Below are 13,661 nucleotides of genomic sequence, written 5' to 3'. Positions count from 1 at the left end.
CGCGAGTGTCAAAAGAAAGGCCACTGTCAACCTGGGTCCCCAGGTCCCTGATAACCTCTTCTGTGCTTAGTGGATTGCCACCTATATGGTAGCTTGGGGTTACCTTGTTTTTCCCGAAGGGTATGACTACACATTTTTTGGCATTTAACTTCAGGCCATGGCTCTGGCACCAGCTATCTGTTTCCGTGAGTCCCTTCTGAAGGATATCTGTGTCCGATGCACTTTCCACTATGGCGCCCAGTTTGCAGTCGTCTGCAAACTTTGTCAGCCAAAGTCCTCCCATGTTGGCCTGTACTTCTGAGAAGTAGATGCCGAACAATAGGGGGCCAAGGACCGAGCCCTGTGGGACACCACTTGTGACCTGCTTGGAGTCTGACATAGCGCCAGCAACTCTAACCCTGTGGGTTCTGTCCTTAAGCCAGTTTGCAACCCATCTTGTGACATATGGGTTTACATTTAAGCTGGTAAGTTTTTCTACAATACCCGAGTGGGATATTGTGTCGAAAGCCTTTGCAAGGTCAAGGTAGGCTGTATGGACTGCCTTTCCCTCATCAATGGCCTTGGTGACTGTTTCGAAGTTGTTGACCAAGTTCAAAAAGCATGATCTTCCCTTGACGAAGCCAAACTGGGTCGGGTCCAATGTCTGCAAGTCCCCTATACCTTTGTTTACGAGCTCCATTATGATCCTCTCCATAGCTTTGCAGACTAGATTTGTCAAGCTTATGGGGCGGTAATTACCAGGGTCCGTAGAGGCACCGCCTTTGTGGAGTGGGACCACAGTTGCCGTACACCACTCCTTGGGCACTCCTTTCTATCCCTGAGAAAAGGAGCTGGTAGCCTTAGGAGAAGGCCCTGCAGAAGTGCCCCTTTTAGGAGTTGCTTTGGCCTTGGAGCTTGGGACGTCCGAAATTATGACAACTGTCTCTCTCTCTGCAGGAACTAGTGTAGGCCAAAGTCGTAAAGAAACGTCACAAGTTAAACTGCACTCACTGGAAGATGAGGCCAGCTGAGTGGCCCGAGACCTGACCAATGAGCTGAAAGCAAGGGCTTGTGCTGAAGCTGAGGGACCCGACGGTATGTTGGACTTCCTACACGTCTTGACAAAGGCCTGCATCATGACCTCAGACATAAAACAGGGCAGCAAAAGCACCTCACCTTCTTCAACAATCACAAGGCTAGAAGGAGAAACAGATGGAGAATGGTTGTCATCCAAGGCCCTAAGCTTGAGTTTATCTTTTTTTCTCCTACACCTAGGCTGCTCAACCTCTGAACGACTGGCAGACAACATCAGACTGGGAAGATTCAAGACTAAAAAATCTAGCCAAAAGCTTGGACCTATTTCTGATCATCCTAGAATTAAAGCGGCCACAAAAATGGCAAGTACGGACGTCGTGATCCAGGCCTAAATTGGTGACACAAGTGAATGGAAGGATCTGTGTGGGATCTGCTTACCCCTGCGGAGACAATTTACCTTATCTGACATGAGTCAAAGTAAGAGAAGAGAGTTCCCCAATAGGCTACCTATCTTTCCAATGACTACTCTCCAGTGCGGACTGACCAATGCAGTGAAACACTGTTTCAGGTTCAGATGGTAACTGATAACATTATGTCGGCTGGCTCCCCACATACCCTAGCACACAGACACCGCTTTGGGCATCCACCAGCCTACGGAGGAGGGGAATTTTTCTCTGGTAGTTGGGGCTAGCCAAGAGCTTACACAGCAGGAAATATCACTAGTCCGGACTGCAACAGTGAAACACAAACAAAATCTGCTACCATTTCAGAAGCATCCAGAACCAACAAACCAAAGTATAATTTCTGGGTATATGAGATTTCTTTGGCAACACTTATCTGGAGTTAATATATCCGAAGTACCTCTCTGTTCTAAAAGAAACTTATTTACAATAGCAGTTCTACTTAAACAAATATCTCAGAAAATACATCACTACTTACAATGTTTACAATCATCTGGGCACTATTTGGAGGGAAAGTACAGTTGTGTACCTACCATAAATGTAGATGTTTGAGTGTATTCACTGTTGCAGTCATTACACTTGGGTTATCCTGCTGGCAGGCTACCCGCAGTCGGCCTGAATTCCAAAGTCCTGGTCTGGCGTCGGTAGCGGTCGCCTCTTCCCGGACGTCAGTGCGGCGGTGGTATAAAAGATGCAGCCAACGCCATTTTCTTCAGTTTTTCTTGCCCCAGATGTCAGGTGCCCCTAAAGTGGTAGGCTAAATTATCCAGGAAATAAAGGAAGCCAGTAGAGCGATCCACCAGAATGCTTGAATGAATAAAAGTCCACTCGCAAAAGCTTCAATACGGTCAACGGCTGTAAAAATTTATTTAAGCAACAAAACACCCCTGCTTTTTGTCAGCGTACCTCTCCAACTTCTTCAGAAATAAAGTTTACAAATAGCGCGCCACTTTCTTTAATGATTTAAATGCAAAAATGCATGACATCGCCGCATAACCTTTCCATTCATGGACATTTAAAAAGACATGGTACTAAAGTTAAAAGCATTGCCCCTACTCTGCAATCTTATGAATATCTTAATACTTTATATAAAAACAATTTTAAATTAAAAAATATGTAAACTACCAAGCGTTTATCTAAAAAGCATTTATCGAAAAAAACATTTGTCAAGAAAAGCATTTTGCAACCTCAACACAGTGCAAATAAATCCTCATCTAACCATATTGAAAATAACGTATAAAATTATCCAAAAACCTTAAAAATATCCACACTTATTAAATATTCAGTAAACAATTGTATATATAAAACACTTTCAAAAAACAAACCTTAAAATATACATATAAAAACTAACTCAATGACTAAAATACATAACTAGTCTGTACCGAAAATATAACTGGAAAAATACTAGATAAATGAAAATATGATAAATAATAAAAGAAAATTGTAAATTCAAGTGAAGAGTTGCTTATTCATCCTCCCTAATAACATCTTACCTTTTTAAACTCCTCAGTTTCAGCACACTAGCAATGGATAGAGTGCTGTTTAAACCTGGGAAGTGGTAGGCATCCAATTTTAACTGCCATACCAGTTTCTTAAGTTCTAACAAAGATTCAGGGCCCCTCCTGTTGTTTGAAACAAACTGGTCAATAACAGTAAAAGTGAATTCATGATCCGGACATTCCTTAATATGTTTGGCCAGGGCATTGTCCAATTTTCCCTTTCTGATGGCATACAAATGTTCATAAAGGCGCTCCTGCAATCTCCGGTCCATTTTCCCTATATAAAAAGACGGGCATGAAGTGCACTTAGCTAATAAATCTCCCCCTGATGTAAAACTTGAAATCTCTCATCATAAAATAAGTACCCGCTTGTACAAACCTACAGTATTTACACATACTGCATTTAAACATCCCTGATCTAGCATTGAACAGCTGGGTGCTCGTTTCTAAAATATTCTTAAGGTTCAAGCCTCTCTTGAACACAACTTTAGGTAATGGTCCAATCTGGGAGGAAACCTGATTGTCTAACACGAGAAAGCTCCAGTTCTTAATAATGGACACGATTTGACCCGCATCGACATTATAAGAAGTAATGAAACTACAAGAAAAAAGGTTGTTGTCCTGGACTATTTGAGGAGGCAGGCCTGGTTCTGAAGTCAGATTGCTTAATATAGGTTCATAGGTTCATACTAGGCTATCTGCCTGAGGGCATTTATAAGCCTAGCCCATCGTTTTGTGGCTTACGCCACCCCTTTAGTATGGGGAACTATACCCATTATTTTGCTGTGCCTCTGTCGAGCAGTGACACTGAGGTAATTCCTGGGGTATATCTGCGATCTCCCATCCATTGGTCAAGATTTCTCTTGAACAAGGCCAGCGAGGTGCTCTGCCTCACATGTACCGGGATTTTGTTCCACAGCATAGGGAGTCTTTGGGTGATGAATCTATCCCTCCAGCACGTCCTATTAATAGCTGTGTCGAGATTTAAGTCTCCCGCCCTTGTGGCTCTGATGGATCTAGATTTTTTGAGGTGAAGCATATTCATCAAATCTGGGTTTGACATGGCCTTGTATGTTAGGCAAAGGTCACCTCTGAGCAAGCGGTAAGCGACTGAATAGAGCTGGAGTTCTTTCAGTCGGGCAGCATAGGACAGATTTTTGAGACCCTTTATCCTTTTGGTGAGGAACTTTTGTGTCCTCTCCAGCTGCTGCAAGTGTCGGGTCAGATACATTCCGAATGGGGCATTGTACTCAATCATTGGTCTGATGAGTGATGAGTAAAGGGAGACTATGACCTCCCTTGATCTAGATGAGAATCCCTTCATGATAAGGTGGGCAATGTAGAAGGACTTCCCAACTACTTTAGCTACATGGGTGTCGAATGACAGACTACTATCAACCTGGGTCCCCAGGTCCCTGATAACTTCTACTGTGCTCAGTGGATTGCCACCTATTTGGTAGCTAGGGGTAACCTTGTTTTTCCCGAAGAGTATGACTATGCATTTTTTGGCATTTAACTTTAGGCCGTGGCTCTGGCACCAGTTATCCATTTCTGTGAGACCCTTCTGAAGGATATCTGTGTCAGATGTGTTTTCTACTATGGCGCAGTTTGCAGTCATCTGCAAACTTTGTCAGCCATAACCCTCCTGTGTTTGCTTGTACTTCGGAAAAGTAGATGCCAAACAAGAGTGGGCCCAGGACTGAGCCCTGTGGGACACCACTTGTGACAGGCTTTGAGTCTGACATGGCGCCAGCAACTCTGACCCTGTGGGTTCTGTCACTCAGCCAGTTTGCAACCCATCTTGTGATGTATGGGTTAACATTTAAGCTGATGAGTTTTTCAATGATACCCGAGTAGGGTATTGTATCGAAGGCCTTAGCCAGATCGAGGTAGGCTGTATGGACTGCCTTTCCCTCATCAATGGCTTTGGTGACTGTTTCGAAAAAGTCAACCAAGTTTAAAAGGCATGATCTGCCTTTGACAAAGCCAAACGGGGTGGGATCAAAAGTCTGCAAATTCCCTATGTCTTTATTTATGAGGTCCATTATGATCCTCTCCATGGTTTTGCAGATAAGGCTTGTCAAGCTAATGGGCCGGTAATTTCCAGGGTCTGTGGAGGCACCGCCTTTGTGAAGTGGGACCACAGTTGCAGTGCGCCACTCCCTGGGTACGTATCCAGAGGTAAGACTTTGATTAAACAGCTGTCGTAGCTGTGGGTTTAATTCTTCATTGAGTTCGTGGAGCACACAGCCGGGGACACCATCGGGTCCCATGGATGCTGTGTTTTTTGCTTTGGAGAGAGCAGTTCTCACTTGGGCGTTGGAGATGTTTGGGGGGCTGCACTCATTTGGTATAGATATCTCTCCTTTTGGGGGGGAGAAGTTTGCACTGAACCTGTCAGCCAGTATGTTGGCAATGTCTGTAGGATCAGTAATCTTCACATCATTTTGAACTAGTTCTGAGCATATCTGGGAGTTTCCTCCTAGGTTTCTAACATAGCTAAAGAAGGCCTTATGATTGTCTTTTGAGTCTTTAGCTATTTTTCTCTCGAAATTTGCTTTGGATGATTTTATGAGAGCTCTTAGTTTTTACTTATAGTGATCAAGGGTGTCTTACCTTTTAAGGATTTTGCTCTATCTTGTAGTAGCTTCCTCCTTTTGTTGTAGAGTTTGTTTATGGCTGGGGTCCACCAGACTGGACGCTTGCCTTTGGTACAAAGAGTCTTTGTTTTGCTTGGGATTGCCTTATCCATGCAGTCCTGCAGGTGCTGGTAGAAGGCGTTTGTAAGTGATTCAGCGGCTTGAGTATTGTTTTCCGCCCGGCTCGGGGCCTGAAAGGAGACCACACTAGTCTTTAGAAGTGTGAAGTCGGCTTTTGAGAAGTTCTTTACTGTGGTCTTTTTATTTCAGGTGGGGGTGGGATGAGGACCTCCAGCGAGATTAGTTTGTGATCTGATCTCACCAGTGAGGGGTATACTTCGGTGTTGAACATTGTGCTCCCATGTTCGTGATGATGAGATCAAATATGTTATCTCCTCTTGTGGGGATGGTGACTAGTTGTTCCATGGCATTTGAGTTTATGAATTCCAGGAACTTTTGGGCTAGGGTGTTTGGGCTTGAGTAGTGTTCCCAGTCTATATTAGGGTAATTGAAGTCACCTAGTATGATGGTGTTTGGTGATACATTTATCCCTCTAGTGTTTTCAGGAAGGCCATGTGAGTTTCCTGAGTTTGTGAGGGTGGCCTGTAACATGCTACAATTTGCAGAGCAGTCTTGCCTATGGTTAATTGCACCTGGATGGTCTCCGATGCATCGTGCGTTGCCACCAGTCTTGAGGTGTGGGTGTCCTTGATGAATATGGATACCCCCCCCTCCTTTCTTGGTATTGTCCGGATTTTGGGGCCGGAACGCATGATATGAGGTAAAACCTGATAGCGCTGGGGTGCTCTCAGGAGCCTTGAACCAGGTTTCTGTCACAGCACAGACATCGATGTTCTCCATACTGAGAAGGGCCTCGAGTGCGTGCATTTTGAGATTTAGACTTCTGGCATTGAGCAGCATTACCCTTAGTTTTTTTCCTTGTTTGTGTTCTAGGGTGGTAGGTTTAGAATTTGAGCCTTGCCTAAAAAGGCACTATGGGGTGGCAAGAGCCTTTGCCAATATCCTGAATCCCAGGGTGACACGTGCAAGCCGTCCCTTGTGAAGCAGCATGGCTTGTCCAGCATGTCATCCCAGGCAGACAGATACTGGATCCCCTTTGAATGACACCAGTGTTTAAGCCAATTGTTAAAGCTGATCATCTTATCTCTGTATTGTGGCATCATTCTTGGTGAAGGTAGGATACTGCTCAAGGTCAGGGTCATACCTGCCTGGGCTACATAATCAGAGAGCTCCTCAATGTCTCTTTTCATGTAGTCCAAGGAGGTACGTCTCAGGTCGTTTACACCAGCGTGGACAATGACTGAGTCATATTTGTACCTGCTGTTGAGAGACCTGAGTGCTTGTGTTATGTGGCGGATTCTAGCCCCTTTTTTCTCTTCAAACAAACCTCATTGCATATTTCTGCCACCAAACCACCTGGATAGCCTCTGTTCAGGAAAAGATCCTGAATAAAAAGGCATTCATCCAAAAAATCACTGTCTCTTGATACCATCCTTGCCGCTCTCACCAACTGGCCCTTCATGATTGATCTGTTCTGGTGGAGTGGATGGTTACTGTTGAAATGCAAGTAAGAATTGGGGAATGTGGTTTTTCGGTGGATTTTGGCTAGATAACCTTGGGTTATGTTCTTGTGCAAGTCCACATCCAGGTAAGCAATTCTCTCCTCAGAGGAATTCGAAGTGAATTTGAGAAATTCAGTAAAATTATTAAAACTTGTAACTAAGGACTTGGCCAATTCACTAGTGCCCTTCAAAATAATGAAAATATCATCCAAGAATCGGGTATATAGAAGGGCTTTTTCTTGGATAATAGAGTTGGAAAACACAAATTATTTCTCCCAAAAAGCCATTACCAAATTGGTGACGCTGGCCCCACAAGGGGATCCCATGGGTACCCCCACCAATTGATGGTACCATCTGTTGTTAAAGGAGAAGAAACTGCATGTTAGAACAATGTCTAACAGCTCTCTAATCATCAGAGTTTCATTAGCCGGTGCTTGCTTAGATATCATGATTGCCTGAATCCATTCCACAGCCACATCTTGTGGGATCAAAGAGTATACATCTACCACATCGATTGTTAAGAAAAAACTTTCAATACTGAATGGAATTTGGCTAACCCTAGCCAAAAATGACCAGGAGTCCTTACATATGTGTGCCTCGCTGGAAACATACTTCTTCAATATTGTGTCAACAACTTTGGCCGCTGCATATGTAATACTACCCCTTGCGCTAACCAATTGGTGCATGGGGGGGGGGGGTTGGGTGCTTTTATGAATCTTCGGATTCCCGAAGAGTACTGGTACTCTTGGATTAGGGGTAGAGATGTCATTGAAAACATCCACATCAATGACCTCGCTGATAAACATGTCCTCAAAGTAAGATTTCACTCAAGTTATATTAACATTCAACTCATTTCTTGAAACTTCTTTGTATGCCTTGGACTCCAATATAGCTGCCATTCGGTTGATATAATTATCTCCCTCCATGGCCACTAGACCCCCGCCTTTATCTGGTTGCATGACCCGAACCAAGGAGTTACGTAGTAAATCCAAAATATCTTTTTCCTCTTTGCTGATATTAAAGGGCACCGATCTGTTGGACTGCAGCAGGTAGCAAATATCCCAAGTCACATAGCTGCTCAAAAAGGCTTAAAGACAAATGCAAAGGGGGGTTGAAGGTACTAGCAATGTGGAACGGATTGTTCAAGATCCTCTGTTCCCCCATTATTAACTGTAAATTGAGTTCTCTCACAAAGAGTTTTAAGTCAATGATAGTATTGGCCAAATGTGCCCTCCGTGAAGGCACAAAAGATAAGCCTTTAGCCAACAAATCCACTAGTAGTTGGGGGAAAACAAAACTTGAATAATTAAAAATTTTGAAATCCTTCCTTGAATTGAAAACCATCTCAAACTGGTTATGACTAGTGGTTGAGCAGCTGTTCAGTCCCTTTCAGTTCCTCCTGTTCCTGGTTCTGTACCTGTTCTTCCTGCCCGGTGATTGTTGGTTTGGTGAGGCTGGTTTCTGAAAATCTGAACTCCCAGTATCTGAAGGGATAATTGACGACTTACCCTGGGAGCCTGGCCGATCGCTCCCACTAATTTGATTCTGAGCAGCCGGGATCCCAGGGGATGCACCATCTTGTTCTTGATTAGGCAAAATGGGTCTTGGCTCATTAGTAACATTGCAGTCACCAAAAGCCTTGGATGGTACCCTTAAATAATTGCCTTGAGATTTGGGGGGCTTAGGATAAGCCACCCCTTCCTTATATGCTTTTATGACCCTCTGCAGCTTCTTGACTTTGGTCGCTGTAATCTTGCTCATCTGCTGGTCAATGCTGGAAACATTTTGTCATAATCATATGTATACCTCAAAAAATTGGAGTCATTCCTAATCCCTTCATCCAGCTTAGTTAGTTCCTCTGTTAATAAATTAACAGCTCTACAGGCTTCCTTTATTTCCTGGTTTGTTGTTGTTTTTTCGAAGTTGCAGGCAGGCTAAATTATGCCAATAAGTATGCATACACAAAAACAACTTTTCCTTCATCTACAAGCAAATACACCACATAGGTTGTATATAATAGAAAAGTAAAGATAAGGTCCAGCAAAGATAAAGAGGATGGTGAGAGGGTAACCTGGACTGCAACAGTGAATACACTAACATCTACATTTATGGTAGGTACACAATTGTACTATGTTCATCGTGTTTCACTGTTGGTCATTACACTTGGGTTGAATCCCAAAGCTGAGGTAGGGTGGCTGGGCCTAAATAGAATTAGGAGTGGCTATGAGGCCCTGCAGAACTGCAGTGGCGAAGCCTGCTCTAGATTTGTAGTAAAGAGGTAAGTGGTAGTGCTTTGTAAAGGTGTGCACTGAAGTCCAAGTTGCAGCCTCCAAAATGTCCTTAGTTGGTACTCCTCTGAGGAAGGCTGCTGAAGTAGCTGCTGCTCTGGTTGAATGTGGCCTGATGCCCTTTGGCACTGATTTGCCATGGTGAGAATAGCAGAAATGAATGCAGTGGGCTATCCACTTGGAAATAGTCTGCTTTGAGATAGCTTTTCCTTGAGATCCTGCAGCATATGCCGCTAAGAGTTGTTCAGATTTTCTGAAAGCTTTAGTTTTGTCCAAGTAGAAGCGTAGCTGTCTGTGTATGTCCAAAGAATGTAGAAGTCTCTCCCCCTTATTCTGTGGGTTTGGATAAAAGGTAGGCAAATTAATTGTTTGATTAAGAGCCACAATGGATACTACCTTAGGCATAAAAGTTGGGTTTGCCCTCAGAGAAACCCTGTCCGGATGGAAAATTATAAAAGGTTCAACCACCATTAGTGCCTGTAACTCTGAAACTCTCCTTGCTGAAGTTACTGCTAAGAGCAGAGCTGTTTTCCATGATAAGAATTTTATGTCAGCTGTATTGGCTGGCTCAAAAGGAGGCAGTGTGAGTTTTTCCAAGACAAAATTGAGGTCCCATGCAGGTATTGGTGCTCTTCTTGGGAGTCTTATGTTTTGGCCCCTCTGAGGTACTGCCTTAGTAGTGGATGTGAAAAAATAGGTGGTTCCGTATTGTAATGGGCTGAAATGGCAGAAGCATGAATTTTAATTGATGAAAAGGATAGGCCTTTGTCCAACATCTCAGGTATTGTAAAATCTGAGGAATATTTGGTACAAGCATGTCAATTCCTTGCGCCTGGTTCCAAGCACAGAATATCTTCCACTTTTCTGCATATGCTTTTCTGGTACAATGTCTCCTGGCCTCCTGAATAACATCCATAACTGCTTTGGAGAGAGGTGTGTTCTGAATGGTTACAATATCCGCCATGCAGCCAGATTTAGGGTTTTGAGTTGGCTGTGTAGTATCCGATTGCTCTGTTGGGTCAGTAAATGAGGAATCTGAGGCAATGAGGCATCTTTAGGATTGGGTACCAGTGCTGGCGTGGCCAGTCTGGGGCAATCGGGATCATTTTTGGCTTCTCTTGTCCGACCTTTAGGAGTATTTTGGGGAGGAGGAAAGGCATATACTGTAAGGTTTTTCCAGCTGAATGATAGAGCATCCACTTTCCATGCTAGCTTGTGATAAGTCCTTGTACAGAATTCTCTGTAGTTGGCAGTTGTGAAGGGAGGCAAACAGATCTATGTATGGACATCCCCATTTTCTTGTTATTATGCTGAAGATGTGTGTATCTAGTTTCCACTCATGAGGATCTATTAGGTTTCTTCTTAGTTCGTCTGCCAGAGTATTTGTCTTTCCTGGCAGGAATTGTGCTTGCAGGTGTACTTGATAAGTCAGAGCTGTGTTCCACAAAATCATGGCTTGTCTGCAGAGGGGGTAGGAATGCATGCCTCCCTGCTTGTTTATGTACCACGTGACTGTAGTATTGTCCGTCTTTATCAGCAGTTGTCATGGATGAAGCAGATCCTTGAAAGCTGTCGGTGCATTTTGGAGAGCCAGCATTTCTTTTAGATTGCTATGAAGATGCATTTGGCTTGTGGGCCATGTGCCCTGAATACATGTTCCTGCCATGTGGGCCCCCCAGGCATAATCTGATGCATCTGTTGTTATTATATGCCTGGCAGTGGGTAAGGTGAAAGGCTGTCCCTTATTGTGGTGACAGGCCTGAGTCCACCATCGAAACTCCTGTTGCAGGCAGGGAATGAGCGAAATTAATTTTTCCAGGCTGTGGCAATGTTGAGTTCAAACACTTTTCAGGTACCATTGTAGTTTCCTCGTATGCAGTCTTACATATGGAATTAATAGAATGCAGGATGCCATGAAGCCCAAAGCCTGCAGAATTTTTCTTGCAGATAACTGGCTTTCTGTTGCCAACATTTCGAAGTAAGAAGTCAGTTGCCATTGTTTGTCTGGCGTGAGATAAGCCATCTGGGCAGTTGTATTTAAGCTTGCACCCAGGAATATTATCTTGAGAGGGTACTAGTTTTGATTTCTTTTCATTTACTGTGTACCCTGGGCAAATTAGCAATCTTTTTACAAACGCCAGATGTTTTAGTAAAATGTCCTTGTTCGCTGCTTGAATAAGGCAGTCGTCCAAGTAGGGATATATTTGAATTCCTCTTTGTCTGCAAAAAGCGATTTCTGGTGCCAGGCATTTTGTGAAGACCCTGGGCGCAGTAGGTAAGCCAAAAGGCAGTGCAGAGAATTGGTAGTGCATTGAGCCAGCTATGAATCTGAGGTATCTTCTGCAAGATTGTCTGATTGGAACATGCAGGTATGCCTCTTTTAGATCCAAAGTTACAAGCCAAGCCTTCTTGCCCAGCATGGGCAGAAGCTGCTGCAGAGTCAACATTTTGAATTTTGGAACGTGCAGATAAGCGTTTAGAATAGACAGGTCCAGTATTGGTCTCCAGGCTTCGTCCTTTCTGGGTACCAAGAAAAGTCGTGAGTAAAATCCTTGTCCCTGCTCCTGTAGTGGTACTCGCTGAATGACCCCCAAATCCATGAGGGATGAAACCTGCTTTTGTGCCTCTGCCCATTGATTATGTGGCAGGTCTGGCATGCCTCTTGCCTTTGGCAGGGTGTGATAGTGGAACCTGTAGCCCTGAGACACTATATTCAAACCCATTTGTCCTGGGTGATCATGTGCCAGTTTTGTGAAAAAAGTGCTAGTTTTCCCCCTAAGGGAGCTTCCAGAAGGTAAGTGCTTGGTACTGGTAGAGGAAAGTCATTGGGACTATTTCCTGTAAGGCTGAGATTAGTCTTCTCCGCTTTTGTAGGTAGAAGCGCCCCATTTGTTTAGGCCTGTATGAGCCTTGGGGCTGGGATCTGCCTCTAGGGCGTCTGTACCTTCCTCTTTGTGGCCTGTCTGACACTGGAAAGGACCAATTTTTTGAAGGCCAGTTCCTGCTAAATCTGGGTGGCTGTACCTGTAAGAAATCCTTAACTGTCTGCATAGATTTTGCTTTATCCACCATTTTCTTCAACACCTCTTCTGCCTTAACACCAAACAAAGTATCATGCTTTAATGAAGCATCTAATAATTTTGCTTTGACATGATCAGGCAGACTCTGTTCCTTTAACCAAGCATGCCTCCTAATCACAGAACCCGTTACAGCGGCCCTACAAGAGGCCTCCAAAGAATCAAAACCACATTGCAAAGTATGTTTTCCCACTTGTTCAGCTGCATGCAATATATCCTGCATTTCCTTGTTTTCTGGACCTTCAGAGTTAGTCAACATTTTCTGTTATAGTAGTGACATTAAGTATTGCTGATATTTAAGCATATGAAATTGACAATTTAAGGCCCTTACAGCCAAAGTAGCAGAAGTGTAAACTTTGTTTCCCCCACCTGTCCAGTGCCCTGGAATCTCTAAGAGGGGACAGGGTTTTCTGCAGTAGAAGCTTTGACTCCCTTAGGGCCCTGAGATATGGTTTCTGGGTCAGCAGCAGGGTTTTTATATAGAAATTTATGGGAATCTGGGACCCTGTAGTACCTGTCTGGCTTGACCGGCGCAGGGGGTATAGAGTCTGGAGACAGGCTAGACTCTGAAAAACATCATCTACAATGTACAGAACAGGGGGAATAGCAAGGGGCCTGTGCTGGGGGAATAGCAAGGGGCCTGTGCTGAGGAAGTAAAAGAAAATCTGAGCCTTTTCTTAGATTCTGAGTAATCCTGGCTCTCCCAATGAAAGTGCTCCCTCATGGTATGCAGGGTTTCCCCAAAGGAGAAATCTTCAGGAGGAGAAGCTGAAGGAATAGATTCTTCAGCATCAGAATCCTCATAGGGAGGAAGAGAGTATTCCTGATCAGAGGAGGAATCAGAGGAAATGGAAACCTGATCTGAAGATTCATATTCTGTCTCTTGCCTCGGCCTCTTATCAGGAGGGGGACGGGAACCCCTGATCAAAGTAATAAGGTCTTCGGACATTTTGAGCATTTGTTTTTTAGGCATGGAAGCCTGTCCTGGAGAATGCTGTACTTGTTTCTTTGTCTTTAGAGCTGCTTTAGTCTTTGGCTTTGAAGCTGAAGATGGCTTTACATATAACTGAGTTGGTCTGAAAACAACCTCAGAAGCTGAT

At 43.9% G+C, this 13,661-nt stretch overlaps 1 protein-coding gene across 1 annotated transcript in view; it reads right to left on the bottom strand.

Moving 5' to 3' along the window:
• LMF2 (lipase maturation factor 2) overlaps positions 1-13,661 on the bottom strand; it is a 698,972-nt gene that overhangs the window by 377,942 nt on the left and 307,369 nt on the right. The window contains 1 exon segment of the mRNA XM_044088653.1: positions 2,843-2,879. Coding sequence (XP_043944588.1) covers positions 2,843-2,879 — 37 coding nt within the window.

Source organism: Protopterus annectens, chromosome 11.part0, assembly GCF_019279795.1.
Source record: "Protopterus annectens isolate FY-2018-M chromosome 11.part0, PAN1.0, whole genome shotgun sequence".
Lineage (NCBI taxonomy): Eukaryota > Metazoa > Chordata > Ceratodontiformes > Protopteridae > Protopterus > Protopterus annectens.
The sequence above is the reverse complement of the archived record's forward strand: the minus strand, read 5'-3'. Positions and strand labels throughout refer to the sequence as shown.